Source organism: Arachis duranensis, chromosome 9 (genome assembly GCF_000817695.3).
Source record: "Arachis duranensis cultivar V14167 chromosome 9, aradu.V14167.gnm2.J7QH, whole genome shotgun sequence".
NCBI classification, from domain to species: Eukaryota; Viridiplantae; Streptophyta; class Magnoliopsida; order Fabales; family Fabaceae; genus Arachis; species Arachis duranensis.
Genome location: NC_029780.3, coordinates 86,119,246 through 86,142,643, shown reverse-complemented (window position 1 = coordinate 86,142,643; position 23,398 = coordinate 86,119,246). Strand labels below are relative to the sequence as shown.

General features: G+C 35.7%; 4 protein-coding genes across 4 annotated transcripts in view; 2 read left to right on the top strand and 2 right to left on the bottom strand.

Annotated features, from left to right (window-relative positions):
- The window catches only part of LOC107466094 (65-kDa microtubule-associated protein 3), a 4,989-nt gene extending 257 nt beyond the window's left edge, over positions 1-4,732 (top strand). Inside the window, exons 2-13 of the mRNA XM_016085069.3 lie at positions 748-835; positions 965-1,171; positions 1,410-1,655; positions 1,762-1,971; positions 2,057-2,212; positions 2,304-2,463; positions 2,544-2,695; positions 2,782-2,869; positions 3,253-3,326; positions 3,436-3,510; positions 3,654-3,921; positions 4,107-4,732. Of these exons, the coding sequence (XP_015940555.1) occupies positions 764-835; positions 965-1,171; positions 1,410-1,655; positions 1,762-1,971; positions 2,057-2,212; positions 2,304-2,463; positions 2,544-2,695; positions 2,782-2,869; positions 3,253-3,326; positions 3,436-3,510; positions 3,654-3,921; positions 4,107-4,534 (2,136 nt within the window). The 5' untranslated portion in view covers positions 748-763 and the 3' untranslated portion in view covers positions 4,535-4,732. The remainder of the gene's footprint in view (positions 1-747; positions 836-964; positions 1,172-1,409; positions 1,656-1,761; positions 1,972-2,056; positions 2,213-2,303; positions 2,464-2,543; positions 2,696-2,781; positions 2,870-3,252; positions 3,327-3,435; positions 3,511-3,653; positions 3,922-4,106) is intronic.
- Positions 4,733-5,808: 1,076 nt separating this feature from the next.
- LOC107466095 (AT-hook motif nuclear-localized protein 6) lies at positions 5,809-12,002 on the top strand. Its single transcript, XM_016085070.3, has 5 exons — positions 5,809-6,714; positions 9,245-9,312; positions 9,723-9,854; positions 10,978-11,139; positions 11,333-12,002. The coding sequence occupies exons 1-5, from the start codon at positions 6,360-6,362 to the stop codon at positions 11,633-11,635; spliced, it is 1,020 nt and encodes a 339-aa protein (XP_015940556.1). The 5' UTR covers positions 5,809-6,359; the 3' UTR covers positions 11,636-12,002.
- Positions 12,003-20,345: 8,343 nt separating this feature from the next.
- Positions 20,346-21,335, bottom strand: LOC107466087 (uncharacterized). Its single transcript, XM_016085065.1, has one exon. It carries the CDS (start codon positions 21,333-21,335, stop codon positions 20,346-20,348), a length of 990 nt encoding a protein of 329 aa, XP_015940551.1.
- LOC110275732 (uncharacterized) lies at positions 21,332-22,492 on the bottom strand. The gene has a single exon (XM_021131956.1). The coding sequence runs from the start codon at positions 22,490-22,492 to the stop codon at positions 21,332-21,334; it is 1,161 nt and encodes a 386-aa protein (XP_020987615.1).
- Between the last annotated feature and the right edge of the window lie 906 nt (positions 22,493-23,398).

Genomic DNA, 23,398 nt, shown 5'->3' with positions numbered 1-23,398 from the left:
AACACTGCGAGATCGAAATGCCTCAGATGTTAAAATAAAGTAAAAATAAAAAAAAATTCGGAAGCGTTCGAATTTGGTTTTGAAAAATGTAGCTAGTTTCATGTTTCTCTCCAGCTCAGATCGATATTAGCGTTTCTCTGAATCAGATTGATAGAACAAACCCGTGCGCGTTTTTCCCCCTCTTCCTCTTCCTTTCTATTCTTAAAATAAGTTTGAAATTAAAGTTTCGGGATTCAATTATCTGTTTTTGATTTGTTTACTGGTGTTCGTTTCTCCATTTGATACGGTGGGATTCATAAAATTTAAGTTCTAGGGATCTGCCATTTTTGCTGCAGTGTTGGTAGTGGAGTATTGTTTTTTCTTCCTTAGTGTTGAGCTGTTTTGCTCCCTCGGAGCCATCATTGTGTTAATCGGTGTGGGTTTAGGGTTCCGAATTACTTATTTTTGTGCGGGAATGATAGCTACCTCTTAAGCATAGACTACAGTTATTGCATTTGGACCTCAGTCAAAATTGATACTAATTTCCTTTCTACAGTTAGGATCGATTAGTTGAAAGCATTTTTTTTCCTTTGAGAAAAAAACTTATTTATTTGTAAAAATTAGAAATTGCTTTCCTGTTGCTGCAAGTATTTACTTGATTTCCATATCTGTCAATGTGACCCATTAATTCGAAGTCAAATTTACAACGGGGATTTGTGTCTTAAACTTTTGCAAGTATTTATGACTTATCAGAGTGTGTTTTGGCAGGTAGAAGTGTTCCAAAATGTCTCAACCTCAAAGTGATCCCCTTTTGCAAGCTGAAACAACTTGTGGGTCCCTCTTGTATGAACTTCAGGTAAAAACATTCATTCATGCTTTCTGCAGTTATCTTTTCTGCGGTATCCTCCCCCACCAGCAGATGAATTGAAGAATATACAGAGAGACTTTGAAGAAAATCTCATGGGTTTCCTTATTTAATTACCAGATAATATGGGATGAAGTCGGGGAGAATGAGACTGAGAGAGATAGAATGCTTTTTGAGCTTGAACAAGAGTGCCTAGAAGTATATAGAAGGAAGGTTGATCATGCCAATCGTAATAGAGCTCAATTAAGGCAGGCAATTGCTGATTGCGAGGCAGAGCTTGCAGCCATCTGTTCAGCAATGGGGGAGCGACCAGTCCATACTAGGCAGGTTAGAGATGTTTCATGAATTGCTAATTTTCTTATTCTCGTTTTAGTGTGGCTGTGTTTTGACTGATGGGCTTTGCCAAAGAGATTCTGAGTGAAACTGTGCATAATGACATGATTTATCTGACCGTAATTGAAAGTGGTAAATTAGCATTTAAAAGAAATTTGCATCCTCTCTTATCTGATATAGTGATATATTGGTTAAGACTAATAATATGATTTTTATCTCTGTTGTTTTCTAGTCTGATCAAAATGCTGGAAGTTTAAAGGAAGAGCATGCAAGAATTCTGCCACAGTTGGAGGAGATGCGTAAAAGGAAGTCTGAGCGTAGAAATCAATTTATAGAAGTTCACGAGCAAATTCAAGTTATCTCAATGGAGATTTATGGACCAAGAGAATATATTCCAGCTGTTGTAGATGAAATTGATTTGTCCTTGAGAAAACTTGAAGATCTGCACAAACAGCTGCAGGCACTTCAGATTGAAAAGGTAATGTTTGCTTTAGTTCATATTTTACTGTTTGATCAACTTACAGCATCTTCTCTAGATACTGTATATAAAGCTAATGAGGCTTGTATCTTCTTTTTGAATGCAGAGTAGTCGCCTCAAAAAGGTCCAGGAGCACCTGTATACGTTGAACTCTCTATGCTCAGTGCTTGGTCTAGACTTTAAGCAGATAATCAATGAAATCCATCCCAGCTTAGGCGAATCAGAAGGATCTAACAGTGTAAGTAATGATACCATCCAACGATTGGTTGTTGCTATACAAGAACTACGCGAAGTAAAATTGCAGAGAATGCAGAAGGTAAAGACTTATTCTGTCACTTTGTGAATTGAATTTTGTGTTCTTTCCTTTCTGGTTGATAGTCAAAGTTGCTTTGATTTGACAGCTCCAAGATCTTGCAACATCAATGTTGGAGCTCTGGAACTTGATGGATACACCTATTGAAGAGCAACAGATGTTTCAGAATGTTACATGTAACATAGCTGCTTCAGAACATGAAATAACTGAAACTAACACCTTGTCTGTGGACTTCATCAAATGTGTGAGTTATAAGTTACTTGACTAAAATATTTGTAAAGCTACATGTTTTGGCTATGTGTTGAGTTCATGGCGAAGTAATAATTTTCACGCAGGTTGAAGCAGAAGTATCAAGATTAGAAGAGTTAAAATCAAGCAAAATGAAAGAGCTTGTTTTGAAGAAGAGAACAGAACTAGAGGAGATATGTCGAAAGACTCATCTGGTTCCAGAAATAGATAGTGCTGTTGAATATGCTGTTGAAGCTATAGAGTCCGGTAAGTACTACTTTATACTAAGGAATTTCTGGACACAATACTATTTCCTTTGGAAACTTATAAAGCCTGTCTCTTTGCAGGAACTGTGGACCCTGCTTGTGTGCTTGAACAAATTGAAGTTCAGATTGCTCAAGTTAAAGAGGAAGCTTTAAGCCGAAAAGAAATACTTGAAAAGGTTGAGAAATGGTTGGGAGCCTGTGATGAGGAGTCTTGGCTTGAGGAATACAACAGGGTTAGTTGCCTGCATCATCCTGCCACCATTCCATTTCAACTTTTTTTTTTTCAGTTCATGCTTACGACATTTTCTTAATATTCCAGGATGACAATCGATACAATGCTGGGAGAGGTGCTCATCTTACTCTCAAGCGAGCTGAGAAAGCACGTGCCTTGGTTAATAAAATCCCAGGTATTTTATAGATCTTTATGGTATCTTTATTTGTGGTGATTTGTAACTATATTATCACTAAGTGATATAAAGCAACAAGATTAAAATTGGAAAAAGGAACCTGCACTTGAAATAGATTCAGTGGACTACATTACGTAATTCTGTGTGAATTTGACTTAATTTTTGTACGGAGAGGTGCCACTGCCAAAATGAGCCGATATCAATATTCTGCATACCAAAATTAACAGTACTGGTTTAAATTATGGGTCTAATGATATTGTTTTTCCTTTCTTATTCCACTACATTCATCATTCAACATTTCTCTGCTAAACATTCTCATCTGCTTCCTGCATAAAAGATGATTGTGCCTGTTCTAAAATCTAACTTCTCTCTCTTGCAAATAGCAATGGTAGATGCATTGACTTCAAAAACTTTAGCATGGGAAAAGGAAAAAGGCATTCAGTTCACCTATGATGGTGTAAGTTCTCTTTCTACTTTATCATTACCATTTTTTTATAAGAATATTTGGTTTGGTTGCTCAAATAAATTTGCTGCAAAATGATTCCTGCTTTTGTGTGGCTTTCTAGATTTGCCTGCTCTCCATGCTGGAAGAGTACAACATATTACGGGAAAAGAAAGAGCAAGAACGCCGCAAGCAGCGGGTATGGGCATCTTACTCAAAACCTTAGTAGTGTAACTTACTTTTGAGATCTTCACAAAGTTGTATCAATCAATGAATAAGTATATACAATAAATATATATTTTGTTATTTCTTCAAAACATCTAAATTTATTTTCTATATCAGGATCTGAAGAAACTTCAGGGACAAATGATAGCGGAACAGGAGGCACTATATGGGTCAAAACCGAGCCCTTCGAAGCCCCAGAGTGTAAAAAAGGGACCTAGGATGTCAACTGGTGGGGCAGCTAGTCGAAGAGTTTCCCTCGGAGGAGCAATGATTCAAACTCCAAAACCTGATTCAAAAGCTAATTCTCGTGTTGCAAGAAAGACTGATAAAGCACACCAAGTTGAGCAGAATTACTTGGATGATGGTGTTTCATGTTTATCATCAGGTATTTCTTTAAATTCTACTGTTTTCCTTTATTAAATAATGGTTTGTGCATTATTTTAATTAACATAGAAGACAAGTCAACACACGTAACTTTCATGTTGGTGTTTTTGTCTTCCATAAGTTGAACAAACATATGCATTTAGAACTATTATTTTAATATTCTTTGTTCTCCCCATGTTTATGTAGCTAGAAGAGGACTAGATATTGCTGGTGTTCCTGTAAAAAAGTATTCATTTGGTGCCGGGAGCACTCGTGACATAGAACCACCACCTCTTGCTCGACAGCCTTTTTCGCCTATCACTTCGAAAGTATCATCAAATACCAATATGGCAAATTCCAAGGATGAATTGAATATACAGAGTGAGAAGTTGCAGAAAACAATTTCACTTAACAATATGCCATTCTCTACTCCCTCAAAGACAGCTGCTATTGTGGTGGATGATGAGAATAGAACACCAAAGGCAATGCCAATTCCTGTCCCTTCTACACCTTCCACTGTTTCAGTTCCAATGAAGATGGTCATGACTCCAGCTCCTGCTTTTGGAGGTGGTGAATTGGTCCGTGACATTGAATATTCCTTTGAAGAAAGACGTCTTGGTTTTGTCTTACAATGATTCTTTGGTTGTCTTGTTTTCATCATCTATTCTAAAATCATTAATCATGAGTCAATTGTAATTGGCTTCCTGATTGTGTGTATACAAGATGTGGACGTAGAACTAGGTTGTGAAACCAACTAATATGAGATTATGCAGTCTCATCTGAATTTTTTTTAATCATCGTGTTCTGATAATATATGGAAAACAGTGTTTGGATTTTACATTCTTAAATGGATTATGAAAGCAAGAACATGCGGGACACTGTTTCGAGCTTTGACCATGTCTTTGTTTATAATTTTCTTTTCCAAATCAAGATTGTATATATGATGTGTACAATTCAGCTCACCTAATAATACAAAATTTGGAGCAAGTAGCTGATTTTTACCATAATATCAGTTACGTTACATAAAGGGAGAATAGAGCACCTAAATATAGGGGCAGGCATCATCGCTTACCAAGTCTCAACAAATTTTCTGGTAAGCATGAATTGCGCCCATTTTTAATTATATTGATTATTAATTATTATTCTTATAAATTGGAAAAAGTAGGTTTGGAGCTTTTGTTCAACAGAAGCTGTGAATGAGGAAGATAAAGTGAAAAGGATAGAACATGTATCAAGAGAATGAGGGAGGAAATTAAAAAAGCAAGAGAGGAGAGAGCATGCGCTTCAGCGCTTGCAGTGGCAAATACAGTAGAATCACAAAACCAAAGATGGTTGAATCGCGTCTCAGGTGGTTTGGACATGTGAGAAGAAGACCGATAGAACATCCAGTCAGGAGAGGGGTGAATGAGATGGAAGATGGACAAAGGGCGAAAGGCAGAGAAAGACCTAAGAAGACCATCCATGAGGTGGTCAGACGAGATCTACATGACAGAATACAATGGCGTCGTTTGATTCATGTAGCCGACCCCATTTAGTGGGACAAGGCTTTGTTGTTGTTGTTGTTGTTGTTGTTGTATAAATTCATCCATTTGAGTTGCTTGGTCAACTTTTTTGAAACTGAAAAGACAAAGAAATTGTCAGTAGTTGAGGTAATGCAGTGGCTCCAACCCTAGCTTTACAGCTTTGAAATTTTTCTTTAAAGAAATACCTTTAACTAAATAAATGCTAGTTTTATATAAAAAAGGCATTTTCTTTCCTTTTCAAAAATATTACATATTTTTTTAATGCTATTCAAATTAAGCATCCGCATTCACAGCCATTTATTAAATCAACTTTATTAAATTTCCAAGACGGACGTGAAACAATTTCTTAACCAAAATCTATACTTTGAATTTAACAATTAAAATATTAATTAATAATTAAATTTACAATATTTAATTACTTTATTTTAAACATTTATTTAATTTTTCCAATTTTTCCCCTTTCTACTTTATTTATTTACTCCACCTTTTCCTGCAAAACCCTAAAATTCGTGTATCAACTCTGGAGAATTTGTGCGCCAGAGTCTGTATTTTTCTCTGTAATTGTACAATTTTTTTTCATAAAATTCTGTTAATCTCGAAGCTTTCGATTTTCTCTGCAATGGTGAGGATTTGAGCTCACATCATCGCGATTTTCTCGGAACCCCAAGCTCAAGCGCCTCCAATTTCTCTTCTGGGTCTTCAACTTTTCAACAAAAGATTACGTTTCTGAAGTTTCCCTTCAGATTGTAAATTTTTCCTCGCATTCGAATCTATTACTGTTGCCGAAGTTTGACATTTCTTTCCCTTAAAGAACAATTATTTTTCCTGATTTTTTTTTATGTTTTGAGCTTGAAAACGCTTGAATCTTCAATGTTGAGGGTTTAAGCAAGTTTTTAAGCTTTTGGAGTGTCTTAGTTTTCCTTTGATTAACATAAAAATGGAAGAAAAAGAGAATTTTGGTGCTGGGCATGCAGTGGTAGGTGATGCTAGTGCCCCAGAGAGCTTCCACGTGGCACCCAGAGTTGAGACCTTAGATTTTTCCGGTGCCTCCACGCCGGTGCCAGCGACGGGGACCGATGGGAAGAAGAAGAGAGGAAGGCCTAGGAAGTATGGACCGGATGGGAAGCCAACGGCGGCGGCAGCAGCTGGGGCGCTGTCGCCGATGCCGATATCGGCATCAATTCCGTTGACGGGAGAGTTCTCAGCCTGGAAAAGGGGTAGAGGGAAGCCTGTTGAGTCCATCAAGAAGTCATCATATAAGTTTGACTTTCAAAGTCCAGGACCAGGACCAGGTAAAATTATATATAGCTCTTACTTAGTTTGATCTTGTTTTGAATTTTGACCTTTGAGTTTAAAGGATCTTTTATGTCTTAAGATTGGTTACTTATTGTGTTCCTTAATTTTTAGTTTTGCTTTTATACTGTTACATTTGTAGTGGTTGAGAATTGAGTATATGAAAGTAATAAATGAGTGCATTTTTCTTACCTGAAGTGGCTCTTGTCATTTACCTCATTTTTTGAGGAATATCATAATTTGTTTTCAACCCTTTGAGATCTAATTAATTTGGAGGTAATCGTTTGGAGTTTGGGAGTTACCTTTTGTGATCTGTGTTTTTAGTAGTTAATAGTTGCTAGTTTGTTTCTTGGAATTGATTTTCAGTTTTGTAATAATAGAGTTTATCTTGGGTGGTAGGGTGGGGAATAGGAGTGGACCCTTAGATTCCTTTTCAGATCTACAAACTACAAATATAAGTGGTGAGATGGATGAGGATATTTTGTTTTTGTGGTTGAAAAGTGAAATTTTTTTTGTTGTTGTTTCAGATAGCATATGGTACTCTTTATTTTCCTTTATCATGGACGAAAAAAGTGTCTTAACCTAGCCATGCAAACAATTAGACCTAAATAAACTATTGCATGTTCAACTGATTGAGTATAGTACTTAACCTATGTGACTTAGTATACTTCTAGTCAATTGAATTGGCACGAGTCAAAAAAATGGGTTGCATTATTGGAATTTTAGTCAGGAAAGTTTTCAATCAATTGAGTATATACTTGCAGAATGTTAAAAGTGGCTTTAGAATGATAATGTTTTATTTTGTATATCAATTTAATGTAGTGAAATGTCTTGTTAAGTGCATGGAAGAACACAAGGCATGTTTAGATGGAGGAGAGGGTGAGGTTTCTTGCATAACTATTACCTATAGGTTGGGGAGGCTTTATAAATTAGAGCTAGGATCTAAGGTATCTTCAATTTTGGAGGATCTTAAATATTAAAATGAAGGGGAAGAAATAATTTCTTAATCCATTAGGGTCTCAATGATTTCTATTTACAATTCCTATGTTTGGTGCATAGTTTTTTATTGCAGATGGCGGCTCATGGCTGTGAGCCAAAAATCCACCATAAAATAATGGCGGATGGTGTTGCGAGAAATGGCGGATTACCTAAAAAAATGCATATATATGTACAAAAACATGCAGAAAATTTGCAAATATAATAAACTATAAAATATAATCTATATAATCATTTTTCTAGTCATAAGACATCCAATTAATGCAGCAAATATAATGGCAAATTTAGCAAATAAACATAAGACATAGAACATAAAAACTAAAAACTTAAAAGAAAGACCAAAGTCATTGTCTCATCATGTCTTTAAACTAACAAATGATGAAATAAACCATGTAAATTCTAGCTCTCATCAACTTCATCCAAATTAACACGATTATTATCGCGTCCCGCTGCCCCCTCATCATCATCTGATTCAGTATCATTAGAATCAAGGGCTGGTCTGGAAGTTGACATAGTGAACTGAACTGAACGGAAAAAAAAATTGGAGGAAGAGAGGTTTATGAGGGAAGGGAAGGAGACAGTGAACTGAACGGAAAAAAAAAAAAAAGAATGTATGTAACTACGAACCAGAAAAAGAGGGAACTGTGATGATGAGCAGCGTGAATAAGAGAGGAAGAGAAGTTTTTGAATAACAGAGGCTGATTAGGGTTACATGTATCACTTAGGGTTTCCTAATTTACCCAACTACCCTCATTTTTTTAGAATTCCGAAAAAACCTGCCATTTTCGCCATTTTCATGGCGTTCCGCCTTGGCGCCACCGCAATTGCGGCCGCCTTTTCACCTGCCGTGAAAAACCATGTTGCGGTGGCCTCTGTATGGCGGCGAGGCCAAATTCCGCTACGCCATACCGTTATGGCGCCGCCATATCCGATATTTCAAATCACTTTTGGTGAAGAAAATAGTAAGAATAGAAGATGAAATTGGGGAACAAGGTTTTGCTGTTTTCACTATTTTCTTTGTTTACTTCATGAAATTCTAAAACTGAATAATATAGAAAATAAAAACAGTGAAAGAAGCAAAATAGACCCTTATTCTCTTCCCTTTCTACCTGCGGTTTTGTGCCTTCTTTGTCTCCCATGTTAGCAATTCCTATATTGACTGTGAAAATGCTGTACCTGAACTTGTAGTCAATCTCAGTTCATTAATTATGTTTATGAGGTTTTCTTCTTTGTCTTTGTACATTCTTAAGGAGGTACATAGTGCCATTAAGTATAGAAAAGTTGAATATTTAACAAATTTTAGCGAAAGCATGAGTACATCTAAAGTAGCTTGTGTATAGCTATGATATCTACTACATTGTTGCTAAGCATACGTTTAGAATGCCCTAAGTACCACATAGTAGATTAGGCTCTTTTTTTGACTTGATTAGTGAAGCAATTACATGCAAAATTAGGATTATTATTATTTGAATTAGATTAGATAACAAGTTTCTCTACAGACTCTGTCATCTTACCATATATGCCATTTTGTAGGTGAGGGAATCCAATACTCAGTTGGTGCCAATTTTACACCACATGTACTTACTGTAAATGCTGGCGAGGTATTCTATTCAACTCCCTTGAATTCTATATACTGAAGGGCAGTAACTAGTTAATTTATCGTTTCACTCTTATTGATTTGTGCATGAATGCCATATACAGAACACAGCCATTCATTTTCTTTGAAACCTGATTGCCACAAATTTTATAGAGAAAGTTTTCAATTAGAAAGATTATCTTACTCTTGTCTTTTACCTGGAAGCTCCCTTTGATCACATTATTTTTTTCGTTAACATTAATTGTAGAGATGATAATTTATTGGATTGGCTGGACTGTTGAAAGAAAAATAAGTGGAACAAATTATGATTTTGTTTGGGAAACCCTGATGCTTGGTGGTTATGTTATAATTATTTGCATGTAGTGTGTTTTTCTTTCTTCTTTTTTTTGGTGATGTTGCTATGGCCTGTCTCAGGATGTTACTATGAAAATTATGTCTTTTTCTCAACAAGGATCACGAGGTATATGTGTTCTCTCTGCAAATGGCACGATTTCAAATGTTACACTTCGTCAACCAACATCTTCTGGGGGTACCTTAACGTATGAGGTTAGTGCAATCCTGTTTCATCAATCATCAGCACCAAAAGAAAATGTGTGTGTTGTCTTAAACAATGAAAAGATGTTTAAATAACATTTAATTAATCACAGAAGAGGTACTGGTAATGAATTTGGTTATGAATAATATTCAGCCATGTATGTCTGCTGTTGTATCTTTTACTTGTTAGATATCCTTCATGAGTTTCCAAATGCACTCCAAAATTCAAAGCTTCATATATGTGCTTAATTTTTTCCGTCTTTACAAAGAAAGGAACGGTAAGTGTTATTGAGAATAAATGATAAATGTATGCATATACTGCACATTCTTTGAATTTTAAAATAATTTGCAATCGATGCTTTCTTGTGGAGAAATATGTTGGATTTTATGTCGGGCCTGTGGAAATATCCTTTTTTTAGCCTAAGTTTCATGAATATGGGTACGGTACTTGTATCCTGTACATGATACGAAAGTTCTAACGTTAAAATAATCTAAATATTTAATCTTAAATTAAAAAATAAATATTTAAATAGTCAACTTGATGTCTTAAAATGCATATCTAACTAGTTTTAGAATAAAAATAATTAAAAAATAGATAAAATTTACTCAAAATTATGTAATTTTGAACTAAATACAAAAAAGAACCATACCCAGCTCTATGCCTCTATCCAAAACATCTTTTTGTGTAAAACAAAAAATGTTTTTTTGTGAGGTGCACACCTAATAGTGCCCAAAAGCGTTCCCGTATCCAGTACGTACCCATACTGGGTATGTTGCTGGGTATGTGGCCAAAAAGCATGTACCCTCGTAGATTTTGGACATTACCAATTGGATGCTATATTAAACTTGTATCACATAAATGAAAATAGTGGACGGGATTATGATTTATGACTAAGTTTCTTTTCCTCATATCCTAGGTTTGACCTTTCTTCCCTGTTTCCATATATTCATAATTTCCATCTGAATAATTTTGAAGAAGTACATAGAGTGTGGTATATTCTCCAATTTTTTAAATCAGAGATTCGATGCGTTGTTAATTGGCGCCTCAGTCATCTTCCTTCTTTACCCTTAAGTCTCTAGCCTGACAGTTGGTGTCATGTGTAAATAAGCTCACACTTATTTGATTCTTTTAAAGGGGCGATTTGAGATTCTTTCCTTGTCTGGTTCCTTTATGCCTACTGAGAATGGAGTTACGAGAAGCAGATCTGGCGGGATGAGTGTCTCTTTAGCAGGTCCAGATGGTCGAGTAATGGGCGGAGGACTCGCTGGTTTGCTGATAGCTGCAGGCCCTGTTCAGGTAAACCTCATGCTGCGGAAAGGATGTTCATTCAAGATCTTTATGTACTTGCTAATCTGATGTTTCATAACTTAAAGAATAAGATAATATTATGCTACTTGGCATAATAAATTCGTAAAAAATTGACTAGTTTGGAACTGTTGAATTTATTAGGAGCAACTTGACACTTTCTCTCACTAATCTTCTGCATCAGGTTGTTGTGGGCAGTTTTCTCCCCGGTCACCAGCTCGAGCATAAATCGAAGAAGCCTAGGGTGGAACATATATCAACCATTACCCCATCACACGTTACTCCTGTTGTCTCCAACGAGGAAATACGAGTCAGTTTTGGTGGAGTGAAGCCTATTATGACACCTACTGCATTTCATGGACATGGAGAGAACATTGTTTCCTTTAACAATGCTCCAGACTCTCGGAACTCATCTGCTGACAATAAAGAACCTTTGCCTGAAAAGGAGTCTAACCCAAGCCATCCGAATGCGGAGGTCCCATGCTAAAGCATATCGCTCGGTGCGGATTGGTTAGCATTCTGCAGAATCAAACTCACTCATGCTTGACTGACGCTGACAATTTAACTTACAAATACAGAACCTCGATGAGTCAGATGAGTGTCACAAATGGTTTTGACTCAAAAAAGTTTACTCTTTTGATTTCTAGGTTGTTCAGTTAGGAAACTGTTTTATTAGGGTTTTTGTCATGTGTATGTGCTCTCCTGATAATGTATCTCTGATGTTTACTTGCCTCATTGTTTGTAGCAATTAGATGTTAAAAGATGTGATTGGATGTGTGTTTCAGAACTCTTGTAACTTCACAATACTATTTGTTGTGAAAGAAGAAAATGGCTTATCAGCCGTTTAGGCTTAACTTTCTTTTGGAAGTTTCTTAATGTTTTATTTTATTTTTTATTTATTGTTTCTTTTTTCCAGAGAATGAAGTACTAAAGTGAAAGGAGAAGGAAGATATGATAATTTTATTGAGTAAAGTGATAATTAGGTTTCTGTGTATTTTGACATTGGACTAATTAGTTTTTGGAAAAAAATAAAGTATCAATTTGTTTTTGTTCCTTTATAATAGCAAATAGTGGACATGTGATGTTTTTTTCTCAATTCATCACGTAAAATTTAATGGTGATGTTTATATGTATCATTAATTATTGTAACAGGTTTATTTATGAAAGATCATTGTATAAATAATTTTTGGAGTGAAATTTTACCTATTTTAGTAGAATTTGTGATAAATAGAGAATAGTAACTCAAAAGATAATAAACGTTTTAGTGTCTAAAATTATATCGTTTTTATGTTCATATGGTCCACCACTGTAGATAACAAAATAAGGTAATTTTATTTCGGTTCTTACTATTCATTGATAAAAGGACATATAAGTCCATTGCTTACTATCATGAATGACCTAATTAATATATTTTTTTAAAGGACTAATTAGTCTGAAATCAAAATTTTTGATAATTTAATTGTCATTTTACTCTTTTGTCAATGAGAAAAAAAATGCAAAAGGGACTTATGAATGATGATGCAGACATTGCAAGTCTTCACTTACCTACCAATCAATATTATACCAAGTTACCAACCACTATACCTGATTGAGATTTTGCTTAACGCTAGCACTCCAACTAACACACACACATACATGTATATATCCTCATCTTTATTTTTGTTTTCATTTTTTCTTATTTTAGGCATGCAAAAATCAGCAGAGTATATTCCGTCTTGTGTGTACATTATTTATCCTTATGGAGTATCAAAATGTATTTTTATTCTGACAAGGACATCAAAATTTCCTTTTTTTTTTCTTCTTATTTATTTTGATTTCTGTTTTTTGGTCTTATCCTATGTAGTTATGCAGCAGTTTCACAGTATTTTAGTATCAAGAAATCTCTTTGATTTAACAAAAATGGATAGTCACACAAATCTGAAAGTATCAATTTTTCATTGGACCACCACATTCATTCAGATTTTCCTTGTCAGATAACCTCAAAACAGCAAACAAAATAGAGGGATTATATATTATATGTAACGACTTGGGTGCCAATTTCCAACCAGGAGCAAAACTTTCCTATAATTCTAACACTTTTCTTCTATATTAAGAAGCAATTTTCAGAAATTAATAAATTATATTGTATGTATATATAATATATTAAGTATGGATGTAAATTTAAGATGCTTAACTTTTTAAAAAAAAATAGTAAAATTAATTAACCATTTCATTTAGTATGCAACAACCTTTCTAGACTACTCATAAAGTTTGAAGAAAAAGGTTAAATAATGTCTTGGAACTACTACTCAATCTTTATGAGAAACCAGAAAAGAAAGCTAAAACTTATATATAACAATTGAATCTCCACAACATATATGCTATTTATATGTTTTTTTTTTCCTTTCTTTTTTGCTACCTTTTCTGTGCTGAATCTGAAGTAGACAAGTAGTGAAGTTCTTCATTAAAAACAAACACATAAATAAAATGTAGTCATACTATTTTCATCACGATTGGCTTCATCTTTTGTTCATCTTTTGAACAGAATCCTTCAAGGCACTCCTAAACAACTTAATTTCTTCTAAAATCTTAATAGCATAAGCATTCTAATTAAAAATGTTTAAAAAAACTAAAGAACAAACTAGTAAGTAATAGTGTAATACTATAAGATTTCTTATGATACTCCAACCTTAATTAGGCCTAATTAATAATGAAATTTTCCCACAACAAATAAACATTATTATTAGTATTTATGTGCTAAAATATTCAGCTTTCCAACCTTTGTTAACTCTCTCTATAAACTCTTCCACCTTTCTCCTCAGCTCATCATCCTTCCCTTCAACCTCTTCTTCCTCTTCCTCATTACCAAAGTCATCATCATTATTACCTTCAGATTCTGGTTTCTTCTCTTCTGCGTTTTCAGGTTCATCTTGTTGAGTTGGTTTGTTTTTTCTGAGTAGAAACTTGGAAGTTGTTGTTCCTTGTGTACCTGTGTTGATGGGGTGATGATGAATATGATGATGGAGTTGATCAATTTTTTGTTGATCAAAACTTATGAGGCTTGGCTTCAAGTCCACAAGGATAATGAGTATGAAGATCAAATTGCAGAAACAGAAGATGAAAGCAGTGCTTGAAGCTGCTTCAGTTATGAACTCCACCACAGATTCTAACATTTTTTTTTTCTCAACGATAATATTCAAAGAAACAAGGAAGAACTATATAGAGTAAAGTAAAAAAAAAAAAGATTGAGGTAGTTAGACTGACTTAGAGACATATATAAAGCTATATTCTAATGTGTTTGGACAGATGCTAACGTGGACAGAACATTCTTCTCTAGAAGTAGCATTTTTTTATAGAGCAATACTAGGGGGCAGCAATTTTTGTGATTGTTAGCCATCAACTACCCATCAATGATGATTTGATGGTGTGAGATTGGTGTGAGATTTCATCCAATGGCTCACCTTCCTCTGCTGGTTACATGCTGGCCAAAATTCAACAAAACTGTTGGTCTCCTAGACTTTTCCTTTTTTATAATCTAAATTGGATATTAATCAAATATTATCTAACTAAGAAATAAGGACATAGATACAAGATATGATGTAATACCTAACATATGGACATACTAATTTTATTTCCTTTAAGATACAAGGATAATATATTTATAAAATATAAAATATTTTTATTTATATTAAAGTATAAATTATTTTTAAAAATATTTTTAATATTTTTAATTATATAAAATATTTAATATAACTTTTGTTTTAACAAAATAATAATATATATTTATTTTTAATTTATTCAAGAATATATGTAAAAATTAATGTCGATAATTAATGATATTTGAAAATATTTAAATATGTTTGAAAAAATATTTTTATTTTTTATTAATATACAGTTAGATATAAAAAAATACATATATCAAATAAGTATAGGATAAATGTCTTATCTAAAAATACTTTTAATATACAACACAATAATTCAATAAAATTTTTGTGATTTATATTCATCTAATATAATATAGAAGTGAAAAATTAGATTTTTTTGTTTTTATCGTGTTTAATCGGATTCATCTCTTTGATTTCATGACATATTTTGAAAAGGCTAAAAACTTCAATAGTGAACAAAGTTTCAAATCAAATGATATGTTTTTCTTCTCCCTAGAGTCAAACCTCTGTAAACATTTCTTTCATAATTGATTTTACTATTTGATTATGAAATTATCGGTGGAATAAAAAAAAAGTAAACGTTAAGAAACTTACTAATAATTAAATAAATGTCATCTTATTATATTTGAATTTCAGAGGTGTAGTGAGACTGCTATATGAACAGAAGAATAGGATATATCTTGTGTAAATATTTGATTCGATATGTCTTAATGTGTGTGTGAAGCTTGATCCAACTGTATTTTGGGGGCCTTTAAATTTATTAGATTAATCATAAAGTCAAAGAGTCAATTGCACCATACTTATTTATTGCAAGAAGCTCATATGCAACTTTGTTAATTGGTCATACGGCACAGCCATCTATGTGTAATCATCAACTTTACATCAACCAATCAAAACTATGTGTGTATAATTTTATTTTTCATTTTATATGAGCTCTAATCCTCCCGTGTTTACTTAATTTAATTAATAATTTATTTTTCCTTTAATCATGGCCTCTTTGAATTGAGGTTAAGAAAAGTAAAAGGAATAACCTAGGGATGAATTGCGATCTATATACATAGGGTTAGTTGGATATTGTGAAATTTGTATTTTCTGACCTAATAATGAAAAGGACTAGGGACCTAACAAAGTAACCAGACGATTTTATTTCCTGTTGAAAAATGTCATAACTGGTGTTAAGAGTTTGTCTCTCATGGTTATTAGTGTTCTCACACTTATCTTTCTGAGTATGACCCCATCAAAGATACTGTTCCAAAAAATTTGAGTCTAAACAGTGAGGTCTAAATTTTTTTTTGAAATGCCTAAATTTTTTATGATGAAATGGAACTGGTATCTTTAAGAGACTCCGAAATTTAAGCAAATTTTTTAATAAATTGAATTTGAAAAATATCTAAAGATGTCAGGATATTTATAAATATAGATATATAATTAATAACCACACATTTGAATTCAGTGTACCAAGTCGTAGTCGAACAGATAAAATCGAACGCATAAATAGAGTGAATTTGAACTTTAAATGAAATACAAATAAACATTATTGTTTGAGGTTGGTCTTGTCAATAATTGCTTTTGATTTTTAAACAAGCTCTGAATATTTGCAACTTATTTTTGCGTTGAATTAATAAAGAATGAAATTAAAGAAACAGGGCATATTATATGTTTTTTTTTTTGGTCAGGTTCCAGGCTAACAAAAAGCCCAAACCACAGAAAACGGAACTCCCAACTCTATGCACGACCTGGTTTTGAATCCGGCGCTAGATACATTCTCCTTCCCCAAACTGCAGCCGTTGCTCCTATCCTGTTGCCTTATCCCGTTTTGAATCCTATCTTCACGCCGTTACTCGCCGGAGCTTTCCCTTGGGTCTTCAACATCGTCACTACTATTGGGTCCTCACCATCGTCACTACTACTCTGTCCAACGCTCCCCCTCGAACTCGCGCTGTTTGAACTGCCAAGCCAAAGACGGGAAGCGCGCCTTCACTTGGACTTCGGCAGATGTCATCCTCTCCAGGTAATTTTCCGCCGGCTCAGTAAGAGTTGGTTTCCTGGCTGTGTTGTCCTGATAGTTGGTACGTTGTAATTCATATATGGCAGTCACTCTTCTTCCTCTCTGAGTAGTGACACTAGGGGAGATGTAGTTGGATCTCCATCTTCTTCAGCAGTTTAAAGCACCTCCCGCCAGTAGAGGAATCGTGTCCTCTATAATAACGCCTTCAGCCTTCATCGCACCAAGACAGCAAACCAAAAAATTCTGCAATTGATTTCTCTCTCTTTTTTTTTCTGGAGAATCCCACAGCTCTAATCCATCTTCTCCCACAAGTCTGATTCTGTCTACTTCTAATGATGCCATGATGCAAGATTGGTTCAGAGTCTTTAGATATTTAGTGCCGACACTTTAGGTGTCATGTTACTGTCTTCTCACTATCTGCAGAGCTTGAAAATTGTGCTGAAAATGTTGCTGCTCGGTCATGGCCTGTTTGAAAGTATTACGTGCTTCTCTTCTTGCAATTCCTCTGATTTCCACTGGTTGGTCCCAGGTCCAATTTCGATTCAGTCTGCTATTTATCGCAAGGCTTGCCACTTGGTGTGCTAGTTGATTGCCCTCCCTATGTGTCCACGTAAAACCGCTATTTGATATACCCTCCATCAGGACATAGATATCCCTCAGAATCGGATCTATCTCACCGATAGTTTCTTTCGCTTTCACTGCTTAGATGTGAGGTAAACTATCCGATTCAAATAGGATATTTTTCAATTGTAAATTTTTTGCTAGAATAAGCGCACTCCTTAATGCCATTGATTCCACTGATAGATTTGATGTTGCTCTTACTATTTCAACTGATCCTGCTACCACCTTTCCTTCATTATCTCTGATTACAACAGCTATTGCACCCTTTCCGGATTCCTTCCTGAAAGCTCCATCAACATTTGCTTTGAGCTTGTCTCCTATTGGCGGCCTCCAGGTAACCCTTGTTCTATACAAATTTCTATTTTCAATACTATTCCTTTTGTCTGTGAATGGCTGCTTCTGTTCATCTATTTTATTTGCCTCTTCAAATTCCGTTTCTAAAATTCTCGCCCTTGTAATCGTTGCCATTGGTTCTATGTTGCTATTCCGAAAAATTGCACAGTTTCTAGATTTCCAAATTTCCCAGCTTAGGTATCCCAATTTGCTTATCATAGTTTCTTTCGATTCTTTACCTTCCTTGTTAATTTGCCTCATGTTCTCTAGTAACCATTCTCCATATGAAGTAACATTTTCTGGTGTTGGGATGCATTGGCTTTGAGCTCCAAACCACACAGCCCTCGTCCAAGGACATAGTAATAGTGCATGCTCCGTTGTTTCTACTTCAGTTCCACAAATTTGACATATAGGGCTTCTTATGATTCTCTTCTTATAAAGGTTGTAGTTTACTGGAATTATATCATGTGCAGCCCTCCAAGTAAATATTTTGATTTTTTTTGGGACTCGCATTCCCCAGATTCCTCTCCAAAGTTCCTTCAAATCTGTACTTGATGATCCTGAACCTGTTTCATGTTCTCTTTTCTCCATCTTAGCCGCATTATAGCCTGTCTTCACTGTGTATGTTCCATCATATCTGTAGGGCCATATTATTCGATCTTCTTTATTGATTAGGCTTATAGGTGTATTCATAATCATATCTCCTATGTTCTGTGGAAAAATTTGTCTGATCTTGTTTTCATTCCATCCTCCACCTTCCTCCATTAAATCACTCACTATGTCCACTGTTGTGTTTCCTGTTGCTTGTTCCTTCTTAGAAAGTCTCTTCCTTGTATTATGCTTTTCCAGGCCCAAGATGCTCCTTTCCCCTCCTTCGCTTCCCAAAAATCAGTTTCTGGAAAGTATATACTCTTCAGTATTTTAACCCAAGTGGCATCAGGATTTCTCGTTACTCTCCAAGCTTGTTTCGCTAGGTACGCCAGGTTCTGACTTTGCATGTCCCTGAAACCCAAGCCTCCCTCCTCTTTGCTCATGCTGATTTTTGTCCAACTCCTCCAATGCACCCATTTTTCTTCTCCGGAGCTTGCCCACCAGAATTTTGCTATTCTTGCACAAATCCTCTGACAGAAATTCTTCGGCAACATCACAACGTTCATAACATATGCTGGAATGGCTTGTATCACAGACTTAATCAAGGTTTCTTTACCCGCCTGATTTAGTAGTTTTTCTTTCCAGCCTTCTAACTTGTTCATCACCTTCTCCTCTATCCATGTCAGTGCCTTGTTTTTGGATCTTCCCCACTGTGCCGGTAGTCCAAGATATTTTCCTGGTTCCTCCCAAGTAGGCATTCCTAATATCTCTTCAATATTTACCCTTGTTTGTATAGGAACTTGGCTTCCGAATATAATCCCCGATTTCTCCAAGTTTATCATCTGTCCCGATGCCTTCGTATACTGATTCAAAATTTGTATGATTTGATAAAGTTCATCTTCCCTTGCTTCAGCCAAAACTATACAATCATCTGCAAACAAAAGGTGTGTAATGGCAGGTGCATTAGGTGCTGCCTTGAAACCTGTAATTTCTCCTTTGCTGTATGCCTCTTCCATGAGAATGGTAAAAACTTCAGCTGCTAATATGAAAAGATAAGGAGATAGTGGGTCGCCCTGCCTGAGGCCCCTCTGTGGATTAATGACCTTGCTGAGGTTTCCATTTACTTTAATCCTGTAGGAGGCACTTTTGACACATTCCATAGCAATATTGACCCATCTCTGATCAAAGCCCAAAGCTTGCAACACCATTTCCAAAAAATCCCCCTCTAGTCTATCATATGCCTTATTCATATCTAACTTGACTGCTAGACTTTGTGATCCTCTTTTCCCCTTTTTTCCAAGGCTGTGGAACACTTCTTGTACGATCAAAATATTATCTTGAATGTATCTTCCACCGACAAACGCACTTTGTATTGGAGAGATTATCTTGTCTAGTATCTTTCTCAGCCTAATTACAATTACCTTTGTATGATCTTATAGACAAAGTTGCAGCAACTTATTGGTCTCAGCTGACCCAAATTCTCAGGTTGTTTGATTTTCGGTATAAGCACAACTGTAGTTTCTCCCATTTCCTTTGGCATTGTTCCAGATGTAAAAACCTCTTTCACCACCGCGATAACTTCCTTATGAATTACATCCCAATGCTTTTGAAAAAAGAGTCCATTTAAACCATCTGGGTCTGGAGCCTTTAGGCTCCCCATCGAAAATGCCGCTTCTTTAATTTCTGCATCAGTGATGTTCCATAGTAGTTCCTCGTTCATTTGTTGAGTTACTCTTCTCGGAATCTTCCTTATGATTTTCTCGAAATTCCTTCCACCTGTTGTTGTGAAGAGATTTGTGAAATGTTCTTCAATTAAAGACATTATCTCCTTGTTTCTACAGATCCATTGTCCCTCTTGGTTTTTTAATCTTTCAATTCTGTTACGATCCCTTCTTTGTATTATTGAAGCATGAAAGAATGAAGTATTTTTATCACCCCACCTCAACCATTTGATTCTGGATCGTTGGCCCCAGTACTTCTCCTCCCTCCTCCATAAGTCTTCAATTTTTTTCTTCAGTTATAATACATTGCTGAACTTCCTCAGTTAGGTCTCTTTCCTGAAGCTGCTTTATCTCTTCCTTCAGCTCATTAATCTCCCTATCTGCTCTTCTAAAAGTTTTTTTACTCCATTTGCTCAATTCAATTTTGCAATTCTTTATTTTGCCTGAAAGATCTTCCCATTTTCCTTGTTGATTTTCATTATTATTCCATCCTTTTTTGATAATTTCCTTGCATTCTTTATGATCTTCCCAATAAGCCTCATACCTAAACTGCTTGGAGCTTCTTCCCTTTGGCTTTAGCTGTAGAAAGATCGGACAGTGGTCTGAGCTAATTGCCGGTAGAGCAGTTAACGTAGCATTCTGATATATCATACGCCAAGCCCAGTTTGCCAAGACTCTATCTAACCTCTCTCTGGTGACAAATCCATTCCTTGGGTTGCTGAACCAAGTGAATCTACCACCCTTCAAGTCTATATCCATCAGTTCGTTATAGTTAATAAATTTTCTAAATTCCTCTATTTGACTTCGAGGCTTTGGGTGCAATCCTATTTTCTCTTCTTGTTCTAAAATATCATTAAAATCTCCTATAAATATTTGTGGATCATCCGTTGACCTATTCTGTGCTGACAACTCCTTCCATTGAGCCTTTCTATGTTGAAATTTTGGGTTCCCATATAGAAAATAGCAGCTCCAGTCAAAGTTATTATCTTCTTTTATTTTAGCTTTTATATAATAATTAGACCATGCATAAACATCAACATCAATATTTTTATTCCACAAAAGGCATAGACCACCGGACAAGCCCCGGGGTTCGATGCAAAAGTGTTTCTCAAAATGTAACTTCTTTTTAAGTTTCATAATTCTACCTTCCTTGGCCCTTGTTTCTATCAAGAACAAAATATCTGGTTTAAATTTCCTACAGAGGTCCTGAGCCTCTGAGGTTGTCGCAGGGGCTGCAACCCCGCGACAATTCCAACTTATAACACTCATGGCTCTAGGTGGGGCATGTGTCGGCCCGCCTCCTCAGCCATATCAAAAGAAAAGTTGCTGTGATCACCTCTTATAGTCAGTTCTCTGGTGTTTTTCCCTTCGGTCTTGTACTCAACTTTGCTCCTTTTGCTTCGCGTTATCATAGTCTGCTGTTCCATCTTCGTCTCATCTGAATCCAGAATTGTGAGCCTTTCTATTGAATCTCTTTTCCTTTTAATGTTTAATTTGTATTGCATCTTGTTTGCCAATTCAATTTCCCAGTTTTCTGTATTCTCCCTACGGTGTTGCTGCTCTTGCTCTTCATCATCTTCACTAGCCAACTCCACCAAGTAGAAGCTTCCCTTACCATCTCTATGGACTTGTGTTTTCCTGGCTTTCTTCTTTCCCACTTCTTCGATATTCTGTTTTCTATAATTCCATATGCTTTCACTTTGTGTCTCCTCCCTATTTTCCGCTACTGTGACTTCCATATGCTCAATCTTCCTCTGTTCTGTATTGGCTTCATTTCTCTTCCCAAATTTCTCCCTTAATAACTCCCTGATTGTCTTGGCCCCTTCTATTTCAGTATCTTTTTCCTGTTGCATCATTTCTTTACTCCCATACCCAGTATACGTTGGCAGCCTTGTATTACCCTTGCTTGGGCCTTTAGTGCATGAGTAGCTTTTTTCTTCTTCATAATTTGCATTGCTTGGACACTTTTTAGTGGGCTCTCCTTCTTGAAATAATCTTATGCCTCCTAAGACTTGTCCTACCTTCTTTGGGCCAAGCCCATTTTTGTTTATACTCCACTTGGCCTCTTTGCCTCTTTGTTGCTGTGTAGCTTTACCCAATATCCCCATCTGTCTCTGATCTTCTTTCCCTTGATTTCCTCCATTAGTCAGCTGATTTTTTGGGATTTCTCCCACCTGCTCTGCTCCTTCCATTCTTACTTTTTCTCTACTTTCCTGATTTCTAGAATTTTCCTCTCCCTTCTTCTCATTATTTTTTGCCTGGTCAATACCTACTCCACTGGCTGCAGACTCCTGTAGCTCTGCCACTTGCATGTTGTATTCTGTTCTTCCACGCGCCTCCCCTCCTTTCTCTGTTTCTTCTTCATTGCACTGTTCTTCCTCATTCTCTGTTACAACATGTATTGCTTTTGCTTGATTGACCCCCATTATCTTTCATATTTGAAGTGAATCCTAGTATCAGGAAGATTATCCCTTCTCATCCAAAATCCAGTAGGTAATGCCTTCGTCACTTCCATGGCCACTCTCACTCTGAAAAAAGACCTTGCCAAAATATTATTTTTGACCGGATCCTCCACCTCCTCCACTATCCCCATTCTCTCACCTATAAATTTGCCTGTTTCAACATTCATGTATTCTAAAGGCAAGCCATGAATCTGTACCCAGAATTCTAGAAAGCTATGATCCACTTCATGTATTGACTCATTTTGTGTCCACAGTTTTAGATTGATCAGATAGCCCCTTACACTCCATGGCCCCCTTTTAAGATCTGTTGCCTTCTTCTTTTGTCTTCAATGCTTATTAACACCTTGTTTCACGCCACTTCAGAGATGGATAATCCTTTCAGGTTTTCCCATATTCCCATTAAAGCATTCCTGATTGTCTTGAAATTAATCTCTTTATCTGCTATGACTTTTCCAATTATGTTGATGCATTCCGGCTTGAAACCTTTTTGCTCCTCCTGTTTGATTGTTATTATTTTTCCATCTATAGGGTCACTGATGAACAATGCCATGCTAGCTGAATTTAACTCTGCTGATGCTCTTGCCTTCGAAGCCGTGCTAAACTGATGTTCTTGTGTGTAAATGTTGCGGAATGTAGATGTATTGTTATGTGTATGGGTTCTGTATGTGTTGTTTTGTGTTGATGAAATAGGTTCTAGTTCATAATGGTTGTTTTGTGTTTTGTGATAGGTAATCTCTCTTACAGAGAACTCCTGCTTGTACCAACTCTCTCCAGTTGAGAGAAATTTGCTCTCCAGTTGAGAGAATGGGCATATTATATGTTTGTTTTTGGAAAGAATATTACATGTTTTTGGTTAAAAAAAATATCTGC